At 37.3% G+C, this 25872-nt stretch overlaps 3 protein-coding genes and 1 long non-coding RNA gene across 9 annotated transcripts in view; 3 read left to right on the top strand and 1 right to left on the bottom strand.

The window, feature by feature from the left end:
* Nucleotides 1–194: 194 nt before the first annotated feature.
* On the bottom strand, nucleotides 195–17333 carry LOC135088608 (calcium uptake protein 1 homolog, mitochondrial). The gene is made up of 10 exons (XM_063983514.1): nucleotides 16957–17333; nucleotides 16755–16881; nucleotides 16057–16216; nucleotides 15751–15788; nucleotides 14470–14584; nucleotides 10405–10565; nucleotides 9591–9726; nucleotides 9344–9449; nucleotides 8529–8746; nucleotides 195–1922 (listed from the first exon to the last, which is right to left on the bottom strand). The coding sequence occupies exons 1-10, from the start codon at nucleotides 17199–17201 to the stop codon at nucleotides 1768–1770; spliced, it is 1461 nt and encodes a 486-aa protein (XP_063839584.1). The 5' UTR covers nucleotides 17202–17333; the 3' UTR covers nucleotides 195–1767.
* Nucleotides 2350–25872, top strand: part of LOC135088609 (uncharacterized) — a 136725-nt gene continuing 113202 nt past the window's right edge. The window contains exon 1 of the long non-coding RNA XR_010261063.1: nucleotides 2350–2578. This is a non-coding gene — a long non-coding RNA (uncharacterized LOC135088609). The remainder of the gene's footprint in view (nucleotides 2579–25872) is intronic.
* LOC135071306 (carbohydrate sulfotransferase 11-like) lies at nucleotides 11986–13871 on the top strand. Its single transcript, XM_063965098.1, has 3 exons — nucleotides 11986–12453; nucleotides 12867–13116; nucleotides 13195–13871. Exons 1-3 carry the CDS (start codon nucleotides 12262–12264, stop codon nucleotides 13869–13871), a joined length of 1119 nt encoding a protein of 372 aa, XP_063821168.1. The 5' UTR covers nucleotides 11986–12261.
* Nucleotides 17799–25872, top strand: part of LOC135088559 (2-oxoglutarate dehydrogenase complex component E1) — a 40614-nt gene continuing 32540 nt past the window's right edge. For 5 of the 6 annotated variants that reach the window (XM_063983402.1, XM_063983400.1, XM_063983401.1 and 2 more), the window contains exons 1-5: nucleotides 17799–17928; nucleotides 19375–19499; nucleotides 20630–20764; nucleotides 25314–25464; nucleotides 25564–25631. In XM_063983402.1, coding sequence (XP_063839472.1) covers nucleotides 19413–19499; nucleotides 20630–20764; nucleotides 25314–25464; nucleotides 25564–25631 — 441 coding nt within the window. In that variant the 5' untranslated portion in view covers nucleotides 17799–17928; nucleotides 19375–19412. The other variant, XM_063983398.1, reaches the window with a different exon arrangement.

Here is a 25872-nt window from a genome sequence, read left to right as displayed (position 1 = left end):
CGTTTTACATATTTGAGTGAGATTGACATGATGTTTATTAGGGTAACCTCTTTGGCTCTGTAACGACGCTGTTTAATAAACACTTTCAAATACACAAGCAGTTATCGTAAATCATTAAAACTATAAATTTTTGTTAATAATTTATGGTTATTTGAGGTCATGTAGACGTTATTTTATTAATGTAAAAGACAAAATGAAATGAAATAGTTTAATTGAGAGTAAAAAATTACAATAAGATCTTATTTAATTTTATGTACACAGCAAAAGTAGCGAATTACGGACAGATAAACTTATAAAATACATTTTATACATAATCTAATTGATTTTGAATCAACGTCATAGTTTTAACTTAAAAACAATTTGAATGCGACAATAAAACAATATTAACAAAAACGTAGCTACCTTTTTATATACATATTACGTACACAAAATATTTAACGAGATTTATTTTATAATAAATTATTAATTTACAAAACTTTTAGAACGTGTTCAAAAAGATGTAACTAATAATATAACAAATAACTAACAATAATACATTATTTATTGTGTCATTTGGAACAACTAATAATAAAACAAAATATAAATTCGTATAATTAGGAAGGATATTTATTAAAGTTCTATTGCATTCTGAAATATTTTATCGCATAATTGATTAGTAAGTCCTAAAAACAGTATCAAGAGGAATTTATAAGCATCTCTAAATTTTTATTACTTCTTTTTTGTATTTTTTGTTTTTCGAATGAAATGCTTAATAAAACATTGTAGACATACAAAAACGATTGAAATAAATCACAATGCTCTATCTCTGGATTTTTTGACACCCTGTTTTCTACGAAAAGCAATTAACTGCGTAACGATATCTTTAAACACCTCTTCTTATACACAACTATGTTATTTATATACAATATCACAAATATTAAAGACGACCGAACGGTGCTAGATTATTATGTGATGTAGAGATTTCATATAATCAGATTATTTGAGAGAATAAAAACCGATAAATGAATGTCTTACAAATAGTAAGCATCAATACACTTTTTTTGTTTTTATTATGAGAAAAGAGTAAAACCTAATGACCAGTAAAGAGAGCTTAATATATTTTTGACAATACACTCGAATACCACGACCCAGTATTTTTTTGTTTTTGAAGCCAACTTATACGTTTTTTTAAAATATTGTGTATTATAAATCGTGGAACAGGCATGACGAAAGATACTTGCTTCATAAAAGCGAAATTTTTTATATAACCATGGTGTTTACACACATATTTTAATAATTGATATTGGGACAGCGAATATGAGAAAGACAACAACAAATATTTTTTATCCTCGTTTCTGTGGTTATTATTATGGTTATTAGCAAAAACGAGGATTCATCTTTGTTTACTTAGAAAACCTCACAATTTGAAAATAAATAGTTTTAAATGGATTCGAACGAATTGCTATTATTTATCTTGGCTTTTGAAGCCTAATCAAAGTGCTTTAATCATTAAAAATAGTGCTGCTTCTTTACATAGGATAAAACAAGTTGGTCCCGCTGTTTTTTAATGCAGTTTTCAGCAATAGATAGAGTGATTAATGAGAAAGCTTTAATGCATAATACATAGCTCCCGTGCGAAGCCGGACGGGTCTCTAGTTTATAACAAAAGTGGCAATTTATCAGAATGTAGCCCAAAGCAAGTACCCAACGTTCCCTACATAATCTGAATAAAAACTGTAAAAGTTATGCAATACTTGCGTTATCGGAGCCGTGCATTCGAGGGTGTCCTTAAAAGTCTAGTATAGCGGGCTTGGTGTCTCGCGCGCATTTGATGAGAGAGTGCATCAGTTTGACGAAGCCGGTGTCTTTGGGCTTCTCGAGACCTCGGAGGAGGCGGTTCTTCATGACAGCTACAAATTCGCGGTTGCTTAGCTGCCCGTCCACTGCAAGTAAAATGGTTATGTTCAAGTTGTGGTCTGTCTTTGTAACTAATTTTTATTTTATTTTATGACTGGTAAAGGGATTGACCACGGGCCTCAAAATTAACTGCCGGAAGACCCAAGAGATGCGATCTGGAGTGAGGAATTGCACACCATTACGGATTGGTGCAGAGGATGTGGAACGTGTCCACAATTTTACCTACCTCGGGAGCGTCGTGTCAGAGACTGGAGGTACCGAAGAGGACATCACTTCGCGCATTGCCAAGGCTAGAGCCACCTTTGCACAACTTCGCCCCGTATGGCAGTCACGGAAACTGACCCGGTCAAGATCAAAATCTTCGGGTCCAACGTTAAATCCGTGCTGCTCTATGGGTGTGAAACGTGGAAGGTCACCAAGGTCATCTCGCACCAGCTGCAGGTCTTCGTCAACCGCTGCACATACGTAGATTTCAACGATTTAGGCGGCCAAAACCCAGTTTTCCAAAATCAATCTATTGAAAAATAAACCATGTACGCGGGTAGTACACACTTCCAGGAATACCATGGTACCTTTTTCAATGTTCAACGAGCGCAAATCTACCCTCTAGAGTAGTCTGAATGCGATAGTTCGCTTAACGTGTATGTATTTGTTTTCGGGCGCTCTTAAACTTACAACTTTTGTAAATTGCATATTTATTTTCAAAACCATTGTTTTCGAGTAACAGTGTAGTCCAGTCAATGAATGCTTTAACGACGGTGTAGAGAGAAATCCGTGGAACACAATTTCTGACCTCGGGACTTTATTTAGACTAGTTAGGAGGTGAACATAGCAAAAGTCCCCGCCCTTAGCCCTTAAGCCGGCGGGGAGAGGGGGGTTTAAAGGTACCACTTTTCGGTTTTTTGCTTAATCCTCGGAAACTATGCGTCCTAGTGACATGACTACTATGAACCAAAAAAAGCTTATTCAATTTGCTACAGGTGAGATAGTCAAGTTTTTCTATATCTTGTATAGTTTTCGCGGCATCTGCTCTAGAAGGTCTGTAATATTGGAAATTTCATTTTTGTATTACATGTTCCCATCAGGAGAAAATCGACTAAATCAACATTGAGCTAATATTATAGACATGCGGGACCATGTTAAGCCTAGTTCCAGGGAGTGGACTGCACCGTGCGTATATTTAGACGAACCACTTGGAGCCACTTTTAGACTCGTCATCACTCAAAAAGTACTGTGCATTAACACTTCAAATTTGGCTCATGTGTTGAGACTTGCAAGATAAACATAAGCTTCAAATTTCATAAATATATCTCAAACGGTTCTTTAGGTATTCACGTTCAAAAATCGACATTTAGGGCACTAAAATCTATCCATCACCTGTGAAATGTTAAAAATTACTGATTTTTTATTTGTTCCTTTGTATTTACACAACTACCTATCTGGATGCCAAATTTGAACCTTCAAGGTCATCTGGAAGTGGTTAGAATTTGGTCTTATAGGTCAGCCATGTAGATTTTTGGACTTTAATACCTAAAGAACCGTTTGAGGTATGTTTATGAAATTTGAAGCTGATGTTTATCTTGCAAGTCTTAACACATGAGCCAAATTTGAAGTGTTAATGCACAGTACTTTTTGAGTGATGAGGAGTCAAAAGTGGCTCCAAGTGGTTCGTCTAAATATACGCACGGTGCAGTCCCCTCCCTGGAACTAGGCTTAACATGCTCCCGCATGTCTAGAATATTAGCTCAATGTTGATTTAGTCGATTTTCTCCTGATGGGAACATGTAAGACAAAAATAAAATTTCCAATATTACAGACCTTCTAGAGCAGATGTCGCGAAAACTATACAAGATATAGAAAAACTTGACTATCTCACCTGTAGCCAATTGAATAAGCTTTTTTTGGTTCATAGTAGTTATGTCACTAGGACGCATAGTTTCCGAGGATTAAGCGAAAAACCGAAAAGTGGTACCTTTAAACCCCCCTCTCTCCGGTGGCCCAAGGGCTAAGGGCGGGGACTTTTGCTATGTTCACCTCCTAACTAGTCTAAATAAAGTCCCGAAGTCAAAAATTGTGTTCCACGGATTTCCATCTATAATGCTTTATTGACTGGACTAGTGGTGGATTGCGATAATTAAGGATAGAGCCTATGTTTTTCAACAGTAATTTACTTAGTTTTTGTTTTCCTAAATATATTTAAAAATTGTCAAAGATAGCTGTATCAGAAATGAGATTTTTTTTCTATTTTTTATTTTAAAGTGGTCGTTTAACTAACTTCAGGGTCCGTCCGAGCAATAATTTCTTTATTTTTTAATAGTTTACATATTGTTCTTAAAATCTGCAAAAAAGTTTGCCGCGGAAACCCGCGCTTTTTTAAATTAACAGCATTTGAAGATTTGGAGAAAAAATTGAGCAAAATATCATTTTATTGCTACTTTGTATTAAATCCATTTACTTTTTATTTTAGGCCTCTCTAGTGCCTCGGGTACTAAAGTATTTACTCGGAATTACTTATTTGACCAGATACAAAGGCAAAATTTACCAAGTTTCAGTGATAAACTTGATTTTTATGAAGATTTTCTTTTGAGTCGTTATGGAGACACAGAAAATGCTGAAAAGAGTTTGAAGCAAAGTTCTTCTTATGTGAAAAGCTAATTCAAGAAGAGGTGGATGAAAGCCAATAAACATGAAGAAGTGTTTTTTAAAAACAAGCCGCAGAAGCCCCGAACAAGCATTTCCGGTCATATCGGCTTAACTTTGCTAGAAAGTTATCTAGAAAGGAACGCAATGTAGATAGGCTTTTATTAACATCAGACTCCTTGATCAGCTCCAGGAGACACAATAAGACCTTCTCGCAAAGCATTCCTTCCTGAAACAATGGAAATGTTGATGTCTGCCAAGCCAAGTAGCAAGTAGTGACCCAATGAGGAATGCTCTCAAAGTGAGATTGATATACCTACCTACTTATTGTTATTTTATAAAAATACAAAAATTTGCCAAGTGCGTGTCGTTCCAAGCGCAGTGTAGGGTTACGTAGTTGTCAGTCGTTACCATAATATATTTCAAAAGCAAGCAATTACTTCATCTAAAGTCACTTTTAATATTTTCTTCTAAGGATTTTTTATTAAGTATGAAATTTTACGCGAGTTAAACGACTATTACTCTTGAACAAACTGGTCTATCTTAACCGTCATAGTTTTCCTTAAAAGTTCATGAAAAGCACTATTATTATGAATTTTTCCAGATTTTTCAAACTAACACTTTAGTTTTTAGAGGGGGGGACGCCATTTTAGAAAAAAAAAATTATCACTTTAAACTTTAATATTTTGCAAACGGATCACTAAATCAAAAAATAGTCTTAAAAACCCCTAAGTCATTTTAAATGACCTATCCAACGATACCACACACGATGGGGTATCAATGATAACAATGAAACTTTTTAATATATATTTTTTTAAATTTCTATATTTAAGTGAAAAAATGTTTTATTATCATCTATACTTATAATAAATCTGTAGAGAGGTCAATTCTGTACATGAAATATATTTTCAAAATAACTATCAGGGGGTGATTAGTGATCGATACTGATGCCAAAAATGCAATCAGTAAAATTTTTGTCTGTCTGTCTGTCTGTCTGTCTGTCTGTCTGTCTGTATGTTCCTTATAGAAACAAAAACTACTAGACGGATTTTAACGAAACTTGGTACAATTATTCTTCATACTCCTGGGCAGGTTATAGGATATTTAGGAATTCCCACGGGACCGGGAATTAGCGGGAAAATCCTTTTGTATGAAAAATCTAAACCGCTTAAGTTAGACGCTTGAAATTTGGCATGCAGGTACCTTAGTAAACTTAAAGCTTAGTTACAACAGGATATTGCAAAATTCCCACGGGAACGGGAGTTAGTGGGAAAAAACATTTGTATGAAAAAATCTAAACCGCGTAAGATAGACTCTTCAAATTTGGCATGCAGGTACCTTAGTAAACTTAAAGCTTAGTTACAACAGGATATTGGAAAATTCCCACGGCAACGGGAGTTAGCGGGAAAAAACATTTGTATGAAAAAATCTGAACCGCGTAAGATAGATGAAGGGGGGGTAAAACGAGATCCACGCGTACGAAGTCGCGGGCGGCCGCTAGTTAATAATAAAAGAAATCAGTCAAAAATGGTTTATTTTAATTTAATTTTGTACTTATAACTAATTTCAAGCAAAAAATATTTTTGGCCGCCTAAATCATTGAAATCTACCTATCTGCCTTCGCCGAATTCTCGGCATATACTGGCCTGAGAAAATCTCCAACGTCGAGCTATTGGAACGCTGCCACGAAATTCCGATCGACCAGCAGATCAAGCGCCGCAAGTGGAACTGGATTGGCCACACTCTCCGAAGGGATCCCGATCACATCCCCAAGCAGGCTCTGGATTGGAACCCCCAAGGAAAACGCAAACGTGGTCACCCCAAGCAAACTTGGCGGCGCACTGTGGCAGACGAGGCGAAGAAGATCGGCAAGACTTGGAGCGAGATCAAACACATAGCTCAAGACCGAACGCGATGGAGGACTGTTGTGGACGCCCTCTGCCCCATCTAGGGGACATAGGACCATAAGTCAAGTAAGTCAAAGGGATTAACGTTGTAGATTGACCGTTAAAGCATTCCTAGTGTAAGTGTTTAGAAATTAGGTTCCTAAACCTACCAATAGATGGCGTTGAGCGGAGTTAACTCGCACAGTGCCCCTTATAAAGGCTAATAGTTGTTTGAGAAGTTGGCTTTTATTTAAGAAAAGCATTCCTAACAATTCTCTGACTGATAAACACACCACATATACACCTGGAAATGTGTAATTTAATGGATAAATTCAATATGTGGGCTTGTTGTTGGAAGTCCCTGCGATGCGGTAGCACGTCACGAGTCCGCATCGTATGGTCAGCTGCGGACCATTGGTGTATCTAGGGTATTTTTAGGGGGGGCCTGGCCCCTGACATGCCATGATACGGGGGGTTCGATTAGTATCATAGCTCATGAGTGAGTACTATCACAGAATAATAATAAGTACTACGTACAGAAGTTTTACTTCGCGAAGGTATTTAAAAAAATGTATGCTCAATGTCATTAACAATATGGTGTAATTTAGCCTGTCTCAAGAGTCAAGCACCATTTTGTTGACAAACGTCAGTGATCGGCACTGCGCCGAAGCTATAGGGCTGACTTCGGTAAAATGATGTGACGTGAGGTGCCAAACTGCGGAAAATGGCGGAGGAAATACATGATTTAGCATGAATTATGATGAATAATATTAACTACTTATTTACCTCTTAGTGTCTTGAGGCAACTTAAAAAAGTACATTCTGAGTTTTTATTATTATTTAGGCAGTTAAATACTGCACAGTATTTAGTACACCATTTTCTTTATTTTCTTCCATCATACACAAGAATACGCGTGCGTGAGTCAATGTTCGCTCGTATGTGAGGCCTTGTCGAATAGTATCCTGTAGGTGGGCCCTCGTGCGTGTTTTGTTTTCAATGTAAACTCGCGGAGATGAACAGGCCTGGTACTATCAACTAGCATCTTCGAATCAGTAGCCGAACATCCTGGGGTGAACATCGCGATGTGATAGCGCGTCACGTGTCCGCCTCGTCAGCCGCGGGACAACACTCACTGTTCTCGTCGAAGATCGTGAACACCACGTTGATGACGTGCGGGTCGAGGTCGACGTGCGCGACCGTGCGCGCCACGTGCCGCAGCGTGGGCTGGTCGATGGACGCGCGATGTGGTAGCGCGTCACGTGGCCGCCTCGTCAGCCGCGGGACAACACTCACTGTTCTCGTCGAAGATCGTGAACACCACGTTGATGACGTGCGGGTCGAGGTCGACGTGCGCGACCGTGCGCGCCACGTGCCGCAGCGTGGGCTGGTCGATGGACGCGCGATGTGGTAGCGCGTCACGTGGCCGCCTCGTCAGCCGCGGGACAACACTCACTGTTCTCGTCGAAGATCGTGAACACCACGTTGATGACGTGCGGGTCGAGGTCGACGTGCGCGACCGTGCGCGCCACGTGCCGCAGCGTGGGCTGGTCGATGGACGCGCGATGTGGTAGCGCGTCACGTGGCCGCCTCGTCAGCCGCGGGACAACACTCACTGTTCTCGTCGAAGATCGTGAACACCACGTTGATGACGTGCGGGTCGAGGTCGACGTGCGCGACCGTGCGCGCCACGTGCCGCAGCGTGGGCTGGTCGATGGACGCGCCCGCGATGTGGTAGCGCGTCACGTGGCCGCCTCGTCAGCCGCGGGACAACACTCACTGTTCTCGTCGAAGATCGTGAACACCACGTTGATGACGTGCGGGTCGAGGTCGACGTGCGCGACCGTGCGCGCCACGTGCCGCAGCGTGGGCTGGTCGATGGACGCGCCCGCGATGTGGTAGCGCGTCACGTGGCCGCCTCGTCAGCCGCGGGACAACACTCACTGTTCTCATCGAAGATCGTGAACACCACGTTGATGACGTGCGGGTCGAGGTCGACGTGCGCGACCGTGCGCGCCACGTGCCGCAGCGTGGGCTGGTCGATGGACGCGCCCGCGATGTGGTAGCGCGTCACGTGGCCGCCTCGTCAGCCGCGGGACAACACTCACTGTTCTCATCGAAGATCGTGAACACCACGTTGATGACGTGCGGGTCGAGGTCGACGTGCGCGACCGTGCGCGCCACGTGCCGCAGCGTGGGCTGGTCGATGGACGCGCCCGCGATGTGGTAGAACGTCAGCGCCGTGTCCACGTCGTTTATGTTGTTGAGCAAGTGGAAGAACTTGAGGTAGTCGTCCTTTGTTATTCCGACGCCGTGGTCGCGGAACCTGGAATTTAGATTAGGGCGTGTTATTTTTATTTATTTGAACAACATTTCACTGGCGTGACAGGAGGTCGCAATGGGTCCTGTCACGCCAGTGAAATGGTCTGTCACGGTAGTGAAAAAATATCTATTTGATATATGAGATTGAGAGTGGAAATGGCGCGGTCAACGGCGCTACCGCGCGGCACCGCTAGCAGCATTAGCTATGATAAAATGGGAGACACAGACAAAGGACACCTTCAAACTTATGCGTAACTGTAACGTCCTTCAATTTACCTATACGATGAACCAGCTATTGTAAACAGTGTACTGACAGGTACTGTTAATTGTGAAAAATCTAAAACGTTAAAATAACGGTATCGTTATAGCCAATAAGCTGCTGTCATAGTGACATTGATATAACGTCAATGTCACACTAGAAACGTCAGAATAGAGGGACGCGCGGAGACGACTCCGCGCGCTTTTGTGTTTGATGAATTGTATTTAAAATGAGGAAATTTAATGTAAAATGTAAAGTATCCAGTGTTTTATTTATGAGGATAGATCTATCGGCCTCTTATAGACTACAAACATTACAATTGTTCTTGAAAGGTGTACTTACGCTTTCTTGACACGTTTTAGCATTCTCGCCTTCTTCTTGGCCGGGTAGCCTGCGTATGCAAGTAATAGCTCGGCGAAATCAGCTTCAGTGATACGACCATTTTCATCTGGAATTATAAAATAAATGTCTCAATGTTGCGCTCTAGTCTTTTGGCCTGATTTGTGAAGAAAGTGATGGGACGTGTAAAAGTGCCTTTTAAAAACCTACTTGCAAAAATAAAATGAGTTTTAATTAAGTTTTTACGAACCTGGCTGCTTCCTCTGAAATTCAAGGGACAGTATTTCTTTTTGAAGCTGTTGTTGGAAGTCCAAAAACTTCTCGATGGTCAACTTTTGGTTGAGTTTCGGCCCAAAGAAGTATGTCGTGAGCGCAGAGTTGATGCCCTGTAAATAAGTAGCAGTTTAATTAACGACAGAGAAAAAGAACATGGAAATAGGAAACTAAGATCGCAGAAGACGCAAGAAAATGTTTAGAACCTGTATGCTTTTTTTCAGCCAAAAGACGTTAACTGATGGATTTCTCCACTTCAACCTAGTTACAAATTCTCCATTAGCACTGAATGTAGATTTGTGGAAGGAAAGTTTATAGTCCCCCATTGATGGAACAAGTCGATAGGGAATAGTAGAATAAGCCACATAACCAAGACACAGGTCTTCTTTTGGTTGAAAAAAACGATGCTTTTTTTTAACCTTGAATGTGTTGCCAGTATTGGTGATGATGATGGAGCTCGTTACTAACGTCTTAACCCTTTACAAGGCGGAGAAAATATTGTTGCCATCATACTTTAAATCTTATTCCATTGTCTTGAGGTTCAAAAACAACGAAAAATCTGAACTAGCTATGTCGGTATTCGGTAACTCGAAAACTAAGATCGAAGAAGTTGCAAGACTTACGCCCGTATTCACAGACGATGCTTGCTAAGTGAATCAGAAAATCGAACGCACAGTGTTGAATAGAGCTCTGTGATTGGTTCGTGTGTCATGCTGTCCACGTCCACGCGCACTGTGAGACATAGTAATGTTTGTGAATACGGGCGTTATTTTTGAACCTTTTTTTCTAACCTTAAAAGTGTTGCCAGTGTTGGCGTGGTCCCGGTGCCGGGATCCGATGGAGCTCTGCTGGCGAATGAGCGCGGCAACTTTCTCGAACTCCTCACAGTCCACGTCGCCATCGCCGTTCAAGTCGAACATGCGGAACGCTATCTCGAAGTGGCGACGAGACGCTATGTGAAGAATGTAAGTTGAGTTAATGGTGTTCGGAAGGGTTTAAAATAACGTGGTATGGTATGTCTACTACAGGAATTGTTGCAATTCACCAAGGCAAGTGAGCTTTACATGTATGGAGGCTGGCAACCATCGCTACTGGTTGTTTTACAAAAGTTTTTACAGACATTACACTATCTTTATGTGCATGTACACGTGCACACGTAAGTAAAGCTCACTCGCCTTCGTGAGTTGCAAGAACTATAGTGACAGTTTTATTTTCATCCGGGACAAACTAGACCTTCATTGGTTGGGTTTATATTGGCGGTCAAGCTGTAGATCCTGGCTACACAGGAGTTGCAGCGGTGGGAATAGTCTCGTTACAGGTAGTGACAGTTTAATTTTCTCCCGGGACAAATTTCACCAACACTGGTTGGGTTTTCATTGGCGGTCAAGCACATCCTGACTACACCAGAGTTGCAGCGGTGGGAACGAGAGGTGGGCATTGTCTCGTACTACAGGTAGTAAGGGTTAAGTTTATACAGAACGAAGCTCACAACTCGATTCAGTTTCAAGCAAATATTGAGACGTTTGATTTGATTAGTTAATTACTATAATAATTAGTGTGACGAACGATCAATTGTACCAGGAATAATCGTTCCATTGCCATTCATGCCATGCCAATTAGTACAGAGGACGAATAATAAATTCTTCTTTCGCTACAAGAGAATGGGCACGCCTAGGTGATAATTTCCACGTGTCTACGTCCCGACTTAGGTAGGTAACTTTAAATTACAGTAAAATTCCTTCAATAATCTAGCAAAATTCATTGGTGATAATGATATTATTTAAAAAACACTTTGTGGTACGCTTAAATGTAACTACTGTTATTAGCGAAAAGTTGCATAAGTATGTAAATTGTAACAGCTGTGTTAGAAGAGATTAACGATTGCTACTTGTTCGATAATATAATGGAAATACATTACCGTGACAAAAGTGATCGAAAATATAGATCGCCAAAAGTTTTATATTGCTCATATAATTTTTATAAGTTTTTATAATACGGAACTGATAAGTTAATTTATTATTTTAACAGGTTTTTTACCGGTAAAAAAGAGCAAAAGCGCTAAGCGCTACGTTTTACTGGTGGACCCACGATAGGTTTAAAAAACTGAAGTTTTTACGAACAAGACCTCAGACGACAAAAGCGAATCATCATGAGTGAAGCAATCTGTAAGAGTACTAACTAATAATATTACCATTGTAGTGTATCTGTGTCATTATTTTTCGTGATAAAGAGGACCATTGTCAATGTGATAATTATATGTTTCATACACATTTTGGCCATGAGATAAATTATTAACCATACGAATCGTCATACTTTCATATCTCATAAAGTTTTCATCTTTCTTTCCCGGTGAGTAAAATAAAAACTTCGGTAAACAACTCGAGTATTGAAAATGGCGGTGGATGGCGGGCGGGATGAATTTCGCGCGCGGGACAAAATCATTACATTCGCTCATGCTCTGTGCGCCCCTCGCGGATGCTGCGTACTGGACCTGTTAGCTCTGACGTCTCCGATAACAACCAAAGTATCTAATTAAACCATGTTGTGCATTTAACGCTCCATTAACAAAAAACAATAGCACGTTATTTACCTACGACAAATCGTTTCCCCTAAGCTCTATAACACTTCAAACCACATGACGCGCCAATATGGTATTCTCAGTGAAACGGTTCAGAACGAGATTGAAAACAAAAGGCTTCTACTATCTGAGATGCGGCGCGAAAACTGCAACTTTCGTGTTTTGGGCGGCACTCTACATGGCGGTGATGAAAATGACAATATTCAAAACCAGTGTAAATACGCCAATTGTACGAGAACCTGACAATTACACAAAGTGGCTGGTAAGAGTTCACTTTTATAACATCTTAATTATAAGGCGGACATAAATAGGAAACACTAAACTGATATATTATGAGGGTCTATCTGCTGAAGAAATTAATTTAAAAAAAAATATATCAACCGAAAGTTAACCAAAATAAATCGTTTATTGCTGAGATAAAAACACGCATAAAGGTGATAATGTGTATTTTGCGTTATCAGAGCAAGTGAAGGACATTGTTTGCGTACTTAGTTTTGATTTGCGATTTGTTTGGAAATAGGAATGAGGCAAGGGTTAAGGCAGAGAAGGATGGAGAAGGCAATAAAAAATCACATTTTTGTGTATGAAATAAAATAGTTAATAACACACCTTATGAAAACTAAGGTTTTCCTTCCAAGTATGACCTTCCTGATCGATTTTTGTGTTAAGTTGCAGGGCCCAGTTTTAGGTGATGACGAAACAGATACAGAAGTGTCCGAAGAAGAATGGGCAGAGCCAGATAATGCTACGATAGTTGAACTAGAGAAGCGTAAGGACAGAGTCAAGAATGTTTGTCGATTGCATGCCATCAACACCAAAGTAATTAACAGTAAAGAATTCCTCGTGGATCACGTGCATAGTCTAGTCTGGTGCAATATTTTCAAAGCTGCCAGCACATATTGGCTGTACAAATTCAATATTTTGGGTAAATATTTTTTTTATAGTTGTTAAGGTTAATAGCTAATGTCAATTTCATGGATAAAGCTTTTCGTTTACATTTCAGGAGGATACGACAGAAAATTCTTAGCAAAGACAAGAAAAATGCCGCTCATATTAGCAAGAAAGAAGTTTCCTCGGCCGAGCGAAGAAGAATTGAGGGACGCAATCAACACGCCAGGTGTTATATCGCTCATAGTCGTTAGAGACCCTTTCGTAAGACTTCTATCGGCGTATAGGGACAAACTGGAACACTACACACCGCCCTTCTACAGAAAACTAGCAGGGACAATAGTTGCAGAACACAGAGACAAAGCCACAAAGATTTTCGGACCAATAAAAAGTATCGGACCCACTTTTTACGAATTTATCGCATATTTGACCAGTAAAAAAAATAGGATGAATTTTGATGAACATTGGAAACCGTACTACCAGTTTTGTACGCCGTGCGGTGTAAATTTTAGTGTTGTGGCAAAAGTGGAAACTCTGTCGAGGGACTCTGCGTATGTGATACAGCAGTTGGGGTTAGGGCCCGTGCTGGGGAAAAAAGTGAGTGACGAGAAAACCCGGCTTCGTATCTATTTAAACAAGTCGAAGGACGGGCGGAACACAACGGCCTTATTGAAGCATTACTACAGTCAGATTGACAACAAAATGCTTGATGATTTGTTAAAAATATATGGATTAGATTTTGAAATGTTTGGATATGATGCAAAAGTTTATAGGACATATGTTAGAAAATAAAGAGTTTATTCATTATTAACTTGTGGCTAAAATTTTTTACCCATTTCTAAGTTGAAACATAGTACTAAGTAGTAATAAAATGCATTCTGCACCTAGTCTTTAGCAACAATCAGACAAATAGACATAACCAGAATCTAACGTGAAATATGTACAAATACTTAAATGTAACGTAAAACTAAAAAATATAGCAACAAAAAATATCCTGAGGCAAATCAATTGAGAATATGGCCGGACCGTGAATTTAGGGGGCTCTAGGCTAATACTACTTAGGGGCCTACCTACTATACTCTTTCACATTATCGTCTATTTTTGACTTTGACTTGACTTAGCTGGGGGCCCCTTGAATCATCGAACCCTGGGCTGAAGCTCAAAAAACCATAATAATTATGGTAGATTCCAGCCCTGATTGTGAAGGCAATTTGTTTCTCTGAAATAAACTTCGCCGAATTGGGTTCAAGAAAAGTGCAGTTTGGTGTCAAAATTTTACAAATCGTAAGTCCATGTCATGTATGTTTTTGGGAATATAAAACTGTGATGCGCGATGGCTTTCTGCTAAGGATAATTTTGATTAAATATATGAAAAAAAAAATGTACTTACTAGATAAAACGGTGAGCAAGAATATGTAGTCACTAAACGTGATGAGTCCTGATGAACCAAGTTTGAAAAATATTGAATCCTCGTCAAGATCAAGATTCAGGCGTTGGCTGATACTCTGTACGGACCAAAGAAAGAGGTAATTAGCACATCGTAGGTAAATAGAAAATAATTGAAAAGCGGAATTATTCTAAGCACCCAAATGAATCTAATGATCACAGAGTACTTAGTACGCATTTTCAAACTAGGTAATGAGAATATGTATGAAATCTTCAGGGTGGAATTTATGAAGTTCTAACGAAAAAAAATCCTGTATCTTAAAATGCAGGGTATCTATTTTTCACTAAATAATTAAAAGTCTAGTACCTACAAAAATAACAAATTCCAGAAACATATCAAAATTGCAGTCTGAATGTTGCATGGAGATTCAAAGTAGTAGGAAATAATAAAATTAAAATATGCTAACCATGCTAGGAGACATACTGTGACTTTGGAAATAGCATTGACCTAACGAAATCCAAAAAGCGTTTAAGGTAGGAAGGTGGCGGGCTACACATTAAATGAAATGTGAGTAGGTTTTCCTAAAACTATAGTGTTTGGTGTTCACTAATCTAGGCATTTTAAAACGTGGCCAATGGCACTGAATAAGGGAAAATAATCAATTCAAAATCTGTGCACATAAAAAGAAAAGTATTACAAAAATCGAGAGCAGCATAGAAAAGGAAGAGGAGATAGACAGTACCTCATCGATGTTCTGAAAAGACAAGAAAGTGACGTGAGTGGCCGGAAGAAGGTGCCGGTGCAGTGTTGACAATGACAAGTTAGTAAAATATTCGACTAAAATACGCAAAATTTAGGGTAGTAAATAGAATAAACCAACATTTATTTATGATGCTTTAAATGAAGAACAGGAATTGCTTTAAAATGTTGGTAATTTTTTTGTAAGCAGGTTGGTAAATAGAATGTTAGAATATTGAAAACAAAAATTTATTTGCAAATTGGAAATGTGCAACATATCAATAGAGTATACCAGTTCAAATCATGTATAAAATCAAATTATACTTCATAGATTAAAAAAAAACTAATTAGGTATGATATGAGAAGAATAGACACATTACCAGTATTAATTTCAATGTAAAAGTGCTTATTTCAAAGTTTGGAAGTATTCACTTTTAATAGCAATAAATAATTTTGATTTTGACAATAAATTTATAAATAGGGAAGATAAAATAAATAAATTATGTGCCACAATTAATTATTAAATACTATGTAATAATACATTACCTTTGGGTCATATCTTCTGTACTGATCAAGGCCAAGACCTGTAAATCAATAATTACATAAATAAAAATAAAAAAATGCATGTAGTTCACATACTAAACTACAAATAACAGTTCAGGAATTATCTATTTCAAAGTTGTACCTACATTCTAATGGTCTTATGTCTATTTTTTGTTAAGTAAAGGTTGGCATACATCTGCTAAACTAAATTATAATTATAAATTATTAATATGTGTACATTAATTTTAATTAATAAAATATAATTAGTGGAATTGATTAATAAAGTTAATAGGATTACACATTAGTTACCATCTGGCTGCTTGACTCCAGGTGTCATGGAGCGGAGAAAGTCATCCGGTGTCATAAACACCTCATGCTGATCATGGTGCTGAGCTTGAAGGGTGGCAAAGTATCGGAAAACCTTATCTGGAGTAGAGTACTGCCTCATGCGATTTTCATACTCGATGATCTACGCAGCAGCGTCCAAGGCAAAAATTGCACATAAGTATTTAGAAGCCTTCACCGAGAAGTGAGTTTTACAAGGGATTGAAGAAGTGTTAAAGATCAGAGATGAGTAAGTAAGCTTGTTTGTTAGTGTCAGTCAAAACGTTAGTGCCTTCAAGAATAGTGTTAGTAGCACCCAAACTAGAACAATTATAAAAAAATAAATACCATCAGGCTGTTTCATGCCAGGTGTTATAGCTCGTAAAAAGTCATCAGGAGTCATGTAAACCTCCGTACTATCGCCATAAGTGAGTTTCACAGTGGCAAAGTACCTAAATATTTTGTCTGGGGTTGAATATGACCTCATACGATTTTCATATTCAATTATCTGTGGTAAAAATAATAGGTAAATTGTTATGTACTGGCAAATGAAGTTAAAATACAATAGGTAGTGAATTTAAGACATTGCATGAGGGCCTAATAAAATAAGTAGTTATTTAATTTTATCAACTCTACAACTGACAGTGAATCTATAAATATAAAACAACTCTACATTTATTCACCTTTCTATCTCTGAATCCAATTTTTTCTTTCCTATATCTTTTCTTTTTGGTGTCGATTTCACTATCAGAATCTGAGTCGGCTATTTCTTCAGCCGCTGTAATTGATGGAAATACTTGATATCTTAACCTGAAATAAATATACATTGAGAAAGAGAGGGTCAAAAGTATACGTAAACACTTCACCATGTAAAAAAATACCAACCAGATTTTGTAAGATGCGTACGCAGTAGTAGCAAATAGAACTGAATAACACATGTATTTGTATGAATACTTTCGGAGGTTATCAGTGTTGTATTTCTTTTTATCATGACTATATTCTCGAGACAAAATTAAAGATTTATTAGCTGTTGGAGTCACTACGTTGACAGGATAGGTCAATTTTGGTATTTTTCGAACTGCTGTTATACCCCTGGGGATTTTCATTAGTTGTGGAGAAATACAATACATGTTTTCGTTTAGATATAACACAAACTTAAATTTGATATTAATAAAATGGACTAAAAATTTTAATTTTCTTGCCACTTCATGTCTTTTAATTTTTTCTTTGACAATATTATTCCGAAATGTCAATGTCAAAAAAGGTTACTGGTTATGTCAGTCAGTCAGCTGTCAGCAGCCATTGATATGATAATTAATCATGAAGGCAGTGTATCATCAGTGATGATACACTGCCTTCATGATTCATCACTGAGAAAGTAATTTTTTGAACAAAAGTTTAGCAAACAGAGCGGCTTGCCAATATAGTGCAGAAGAAAGGTTTACGTATTGTGACGTTATGATTAAGTAAGTTCACGCAACAAAAGTTGAGGCCATCAACACACACAAGTATAATATTCACAAGAGCGAGGGAGATTGCTATTGTTATCAATATTTGAACTTAGATGTGAAAAGTATGTATTTTAAGTACATAATTATTCACTTTTTCCACTCGACTATCGTTTAGCAACCTTTAAATGGAATAATTCCACTTACAAAGTGGAATTAATGCTCTATCCTCCCAATCATAACTCTTTGTCCAATAAGATTAAGCCATAGACACGATAGATTCACTGAAAGTAACAAGGAGGTTTTTTGAAGGGAGTGAACGTGAAGCATGATGCTTTTTCTTTGAATTTTTAACTCTATCTATCAAATTTGACGGCGCTTGCGAGATTACATACGAGTAGTGTCAAAGGTAAAAATTAGTTCAAGAGAAATTAAATCAGAAATACATCCGCAGTGTGTTATAAGTGCAAGAAAAATGTATTAGTTCGGGTTCTAGTGAGCATTTTAATAAATTTTGTATGTTCTTGAAAACCGAGTTATATAACCTTGAATCACGGGACCACAGTATTGATCATTTTAATTTTATCGCAATTCAGTTATTTTTGTGAAACGTGTTAAAGCTCAGGTAAGTATCCAGAAGCCCATTATCAATATCTGCGTTGCTCCTCATTGTAGGTACTCTAAGTGGTCTTATAGACCCAGACTTAAAATTAGCCACATTCATCAAAATTGTGCAATGCCAGGCTACGTTATGTTTAAAAGCATGTAATACAATAATTTCGATTGTAACAATTAATACACCATCACTTAAATGATTGAACTTAACATAATTAGAAAGTAACCTTTATAGCCACCATGACACAGTTTCTGCTAAAATTTGATTTCCTTTCTAAAATTATTAGGCATTTATTAATTTAATTTAGAAATATACAATTTTATGCATATTTAAGTGCATATAAAATAAATATGACAATATTTTTTGAAACAGTGTCCCATATGTTTCACATGTTTTTCCAATATCAGTTAATATGTTATAATTTTCCTTGCCTTGGCCATCATCTTAAATGCTAAATTATGAATAACTATCACTAGCTGAAACTGCCTAGAACTAATTAACAATATTATTATGCTAAATTTCTCTGTCTTATCCTGGTAAACTAAATCTGAAAAACAAAATACTCTTTTCATTCATAACAAATGGAATACACAACTCCTCTTTATTAAGAGCTGTTGACTTAAAATACTTAATTACTTTTATGATTGTAGGTATGAATAACAATATCATATTTTTGTGTTGTCCATGGAACTGATAACAATTAATGATAACAATATTTACTTCAAGAAACTGGTACAAAGTTGTTAGTTTACGAAAGAAAAGAGACTATGTTTGTAGGGCAGTAGACATTATGAAAGGCCACAACGTTCATACTAAATTATTTTAATTAAATAATTTATTTTTAACCTCATCACATCCAAATAGTACAAAAACAAATTAAAAAAAAATTGCATTATTATTTCAAAGTTATGTATATTGAAATTATTAACATAATATTACTTAGCTATCCAATAATTTCACTTTAGGCCTTGAACTATATTGTTTATAAAAATACCATAGTTCTAATACCAAAATAGATCTTTCCAACATGAATTTGAATGGTTGCCAAACTGGGGAGGTGTGTTATGTCAGAATGCAATCGAGTTTTTTAAATCATATTTGTAATTTGTATGGAATTATGTCATTTGATTATTCCTATTGAGAAAATGGGAATTAATTTACATAAAACTGTAAAAAAAATCAAGTACCTAAGTGTAATTGTTTTAAAAATATATTTTTACATTATTACCTTGTCCACAGATCTGACACTTGACTAGGGGCCCCCATAAACAAACAACATGCATCGTGCAAGATTAGTATTTCAAGCAACAAACAAAGTAGGCAACACAGAAAGATTTGCGTCATGGCTCCTCAACAAACCACAGGTTTGTGACATAATAAGCTACAATTTATAGTAATAAGTCTTATTATTTACGGTTTTGTGGCAGTGACATATCTAAATTGCAAGACACCTAAGTAATAAACACTTTTACTGTAAAAGTACATTACTGCATTGATTTTTTAAGTAAGTTTTTAGTCCAATTTTTTATGTAAACGGCAGGGTTCGAGGATATATATCAAGGGATATATATCAAGATATATATCGGATATATATCCGATATATATCAAGCCGGTTTTGATGATATATATCAACTTTTAAAATTTGTTACTGCATTTGTACTTTTTGACATAAGATTTTTATTTTTTTAGTTGATTTTGCCGTATTTAAAACAGGGTTCGAGGATATATATCAAGGGATATATATCAAGATATATATCGGATATATATCCGATATATATCAAGCCGGTTTTGATGATATATATCATTTTTTAAAATTTGATACTATATTTGTACTTTTGACATAAGATTTTTATTATTTTAGTTGATTTTACCGTTTTTAAAAGAAGATTTTATGTTTTTGCTTTATTTGTCTGATTTTAAGTTTTAAAAACATTAAAAACATGTTTATGTAACACATATGCAATAGTATTCATAAATAATACAATAAAATAATAGTATAGCTTTCATACAAAATTGATATATATCAAAGTTGATATATATCGGATATATATCATAAATATCCGATATTTTGATATTTATAATAAATATCGGATATTTTCGAACCCTGATTTAAAAGAATATTTTATGTTTTTGCTTTATTTGTCTGATTTAAGTTTTAAAAACATTAAAAACATGTTTATATGACACATATGCAATACTATTCATGAATAATACAATAAAATAATACTATGGCTTTCATACAAAATTGATATATATCAAAGTTGATATATATCTGATATATATCATAAATATCCGATATTTTGATATTTATAATAAATATCGGATATTTTCGAACCCTGGTAAACGGTATATTTTCCAAGGACATAGCAGTTTAGCTGTTACAATATTTGTATTATCTTGACCTTGACATATTCCTTGATAAGCCTGTTGCACTATGTCATTATTTGACCTATCTAATGTACCACAAGAATAACTTTTTTCCATATTGCTGTAGAATGCCGCTGTGACAGTAAACGCCAGCAGGTGGAAAAGTTCCACAGCGGCTGAGCCTTTCCTCAATGGCTCCAGTTCAGCGTACGTGGAGACCATGTACAACTCATGGCTCACTGACCCCAATTCCGTGCATGCGGTGAGTTTTTTAGTTTAATTATTAGTTCTGAGTTCATATACTATAAACACATTTTTTTAAACATCTTTGTATGTTTGTAAGCTACTTAAAATGTGATAAGCTGATTATAAAGTAGAAATGGTATGAAGGATGAAAACTATTTGCTTACATATTTAATGACACTTAAGTGGAGTAAATGTTTGTTGCCAGGGATATGTATTAAATAGTCGTTTTCTCTTGTAGATAGCAAAAACGTCTAATTTAATTAAGTGTAGATAGCTTTAAAAACATATAATCCGTGTGAAAACATGCGTTTAAGTCGCGTTTAAAGACAGCTCGTTAGGCAAAACTTAATTAAATAGTTTTATCAATCAAAACAATTACAATGACCCGTTACGACCATGACATAGAAATTGAGGTCTTTTGAAATTCGAGGTTTGTTCTCTGTTACCGTTATGTACGAGTATGAGATGAAGGTCAAATGTTCATTCATTTTTGTTACTATCAAAATAGCGCACACACACGTCAGTTTGAGTATTCATAAAAATAAACTAGGTGTTCTACATAATGTGCAGTCATTAGGGGCGCAGCAGTAAAGAAAAACGTTGCAAAAACGGGAAATATTATTCAATCTATTTTCACGCGTACGAAGTCACGGGCACAGCTAGTTAATTAATAAAAAATATCTCAAGTTGCTGTGCACCTTTTTTATAATGAGTATGAACTTAGTAAACATTTTTAAAGCGGTTTGTTAACTTATTGTTTTCCTCTTTGCCGCAAGTCCGCTGCGGAAATTGTGACTCACTATACTTGCTGTTCTCGTGATTATGACGTCATAAAATCTTAATTTTAAAGAGTAAATAACTGATGCCTGTTGTGCGGATTTCACCTGTTATGTTCTGGTGTTTTCGAGTAAAACAATATAACAATTTATCCTTATGATTTATCATTTATCTGTTTCTTCTTAAATGATGTCATAGTCCGATTTTGTATCTTGAAATGTTGATAGGCGCTCCCGGAACCGAAAAGATGTTTTTCAGTTGTTTTCATCTAGGGTTGAACAAATTTTAATTGCCTACAAACACTGAGATAACGTGTGTTGTGTCTAGAATAGTTTGTACTCTGAACCTTAGTAACCAAGATCGAGATTAAAATATGTAATTGATGACTTACTATAATAATTGATTTTGCGTATAATCTTGTAGTGTGATGAACAATCTTAAAATCCAACGTAAACCTTCCTAACCACTAGTTCTACTACACTCGCGAGCAAAAGTATGGAATCACTTACATGAAGTTGTTTTCACGCGATCTTATGTACAAACGAATTTGTTAGTTACAAAAAAAGTAGCACCATTTTAAAGATGAAACTTTTAACTTTAAATTGATACCAAATTCATTTAAATCACACCAGTATTTAAAAAGATATCCCGGCTGATGTGAAGAAGTAAGGAAAAAGACATGTATCAACTGTTTGATACGTCGCGAGTTGCGGCCTATTTACCCCCTATAAAAGCACGTGTTTTCGGATTTTTGCTTTCACACGTTGATCCATACACATCTCCGCTTCTTTTGACACTTTACCTGGGATTCTACACCTTCAGAAGCAGCAAAAATCTTTGCACTATTGCAAGAAGGGCTCAGCCAGCGGGCTGTCGCACGTCAGCTCCACATAAGCCAGTCCTGGGTTTCGAAAGTTTTAAGACGCTTTCGGGAGACTGGTGGCTTTATCCCGAGACCAAGTTCTGAATAGCACCGGTGCACATCGCAGAGGGATGACAGTTTTTTCATGTCGACCTCTCTATGAAATCGTCATTTGACTGGTATCGACGTCCAGCAAGAGCTCAGAAATGTTCGTAGGATAGCTGTTACCAAGTGGACAGTTCGTCTAAGATATAAGCAATAGAATTTGACTCCAAAAAGGCCTACCACAGGCTCGAAACTGACGGCAGGTCACCGATAAGCACGCTTTCAATTTGCTCCTACACATCTCGATGGGAAGTCGAGCAGGCCACCCCCATAAGCCACTGTTTCAGCGAACCAGCACTGCACAAATCGCTCCCCAGGCCGCCTATAAACCCGAGCTCTTCGACTGCTGCACTGCAAACACAGTCTGCATTCATCGGAGAACAAAACTCGCCTCCATTATTCGCTTTCCCATCAAAATAACTGCGAGATAATTGAAAGCGTGCTAGTCGGTGACCTGCCGTCAGTTTCGAGCCTGTGACAGGCCTTTTTGGAGTCAAATTCTATTGCTTATATCTTAGACGAACTGTCCACTCGGTAACAGCTATCCTACGAACATTTCTGAGCTCTTGCTGGACGTCGATACCAGTCAAATGACGATTTCAGAGAGAGGTCGACATGAAAAAACGGTCATCCCTCTGCGATGTGCACCGGCGCTGTTCAGAACTTGGTCTCGGGATAAAGCCACCAGTCTCCCGAAAGCGTCTTAAAACTTTCGAAACCCAGGACTGGCTTATGAGGAGCTGACGTGCGACAGCCCGCTGGCTGAGCCCTTCTTGCAATAGTGCAACGATTTGTGCTGCTTCTGAAGGTGTAGAATCCCAGGTAAAGTGTCAAAAGAAGCGGAGATGTGTATGGATCAACGTGTGAAAGCAAAAATCCGAAAACACCTGCTTTTATAGGGGGTAAATAGGCCGCAACTCGCGACGTATCAAACAGTTGATACATGTCTTTTTCCTTACTTCTTCACATCAGCCGCGATATCTTTTTAAATACTGGTGTGATTTAAATGAATTTGATATCAATTTAAAGTTAAAAGTTTAATCTTTAAAATGGTGGCACTTTTTTTGTTACTAACAATTTCGTTAGTACACAAGATCGCGTGGAAACAACTTCATGTAAGTGATTCCATACTTTTGCTCGCGAGTGTACTTTCTACCAGTATAAGACCCAATTTATGCATGAAATAAGTTATGCAAGGTTACTCGTCAAACTGTCTTTGCGTGCAAGGTCAATTTGCGCGAGTATCCTAATTCCATCTGGTTATCACTTGAAATCGCTGGTCTACGTTGACGACTCATCATGCGGTTGTATTTGTGCAAGTATAAGTTAAAGACATTAACGTTTGAGCAGTTAGGTCGAAAATATGACGAGCAAATATTTTAGATGTCACAGAATGTTACAATTCTACAGCTTAGTGCGTTACATTTAATTTTTTTCGTTAGTAATGTACAGTCGCGGAATGAAAAGGTTCGTCACCTTAGTGTCGGTTTTCGCTTGCACTAGGTACTGTAAGAGTCAAACCTGCCAACATAACAGTGCAAGAAACAGTGCTGCTAACATTTAAATAAATATTCATGACGTTTGCTAACGAATAAGGTTTTGCTTGTTTATTTTTCTATCCCATCAGTGCAATGCAATGATGACATTGACCAATTGATAATAGTTTTTTTTATTTTATAGAAATAATAATGGCAGGTTGAACCAACAAGAAGGTTTTAGTTTATCAATCATAATAATCTTCTTGACAAGATAAATTGTCAAACAAATTTGATCTGAATAATTTTGAACTTTACTGACGAACAGTTAAAGATTATTTTCTCTAACTCGAGATTATTCTGTAACATAGTTTCAAAAGGTAATATGTGATCGCGATTCATTGAAGGAATCAATTTGAAAACTGACGAACCTTTTCATTCCGTGACTGTACACAGACGAAATAATTCATATGATCCCAAAGGTCAAAATGAAAAAAGTTACTATTCCTAACGTTATTAACTGGTTACGATTACAAATAAACATTATCCCACAAATAAGTAAGTAAATACAGAATAATAATGTGTAAAAGTTACAATTTAAGCCTGCGAAGCCAATTTCGGCGAACTGTATAGCCATGTTTGACGGTGCATAGACGTCATCGAGATACAATTGCATGCGTCATCATTATTGATGTCCTTTTGGTTGGGCTGTGATTAGCTAATTGTCATCATGACATATCTACTTATCAAATTGGGTGCGTACACTCGACTTTGTTATTTCTGTGTCACTTGTTTACCGGCAGAATGCCCTCGGAGTGATAAAAAATGCAAGAACCAGTCTTTGGCGGTCGATTTCGATCGAAGAAACATGTTCTTTTAACTGCAATATTTTTTGTTTCAAGGGAAGCATTTTAGTTCAATTGTGTGTTATTTAAACGTTTATTTTGGATAAAGATCTAAAGTTAGACATAAAATTGAGACGGCAAAAAGTCAAATTCCACATCTTGTAGACACATGCTGTGTTTTATGCCGTAAGGCCGATTCTTAGTAATATATGACTAATTTGATCCTTAACGGTGAGACTGATGAGATCAAATAAGCGTAATTACGTAACATTTACGTAAACTTCCCTTTTGCGTCGGATAACAGCGTAAGTTACGTAACTCAACACTCGTTTGGCCTCTCCCTAACACTAACCCACTAACTCTGGGTTGCACTATATCTTAATTTAACTGTAACAAACGTCAACTCCAAACAAAAACACCGGTTAAGGTTATAGTTACGGTTAAAGTTAAGGTAATGCAACTCAACTTTGTATTTCTTCTGACCTCGTATATGTCTTGCAGTCGTGGGATGCATTCTTCCGCAATGCGACCAACGGGGCGCAGCCGGGCGCCGCCTACACCTCTCCGCCGAACCTAGCGCCATACAACAAAAATGAAGTGCCACTCACAGCGCTGGTCCCAGCCTCTGGTGGCATGCCTTCCATCGCCTCAGGTTTGACAGATTAAACTTCACAATACACTCAATAAGATGTAGAGGTAATAACGTATTTGAACTCGACCGTCAGTATTGCAAAATGAATACATTTCACAGGATCCCCTATCAATGAGAAGATCATCGACGACCATCTTGCCGTGCAGGCCATCATCAGGAGTTACCAGGTGAACAATGCTCCTTCTTACAACTTATCAAATATTGTACACAGAAACCTAAGACACGTTCCTTATGGTTTGCACATTATGTTTAGTCTCATATTTGCCATTCCCTTTGCGCTAGTTCCCTTTTGTATTAGATCCTCTAATGTGCTACTTGACACATACTCGTATGCTATGTTGCACCTGATAGTGTTGCATTGTCATAAAAACGTTAAATTCTGATGATACGTACATAAATTGCGTTTAT

The sequence above is a fragment of the Ostrinia nubilalis genome, chromosome 4 (assembly GCF_963855985.1).
Source record: "Ostrinia nubilalis chromosome 4, ilOstNubi1.1, whole genome shotgun sequence".
Classification (NCBI taxonomy): Eukaryota; Metazoa; Arthropoda; class Insecta; order Lepidoptera; family Crambidae; genus Ostrinia; species Ostrinia nubilalis.
This window is presented reverse-complemented; position numbering and strand designations above follow the sequence as displayed.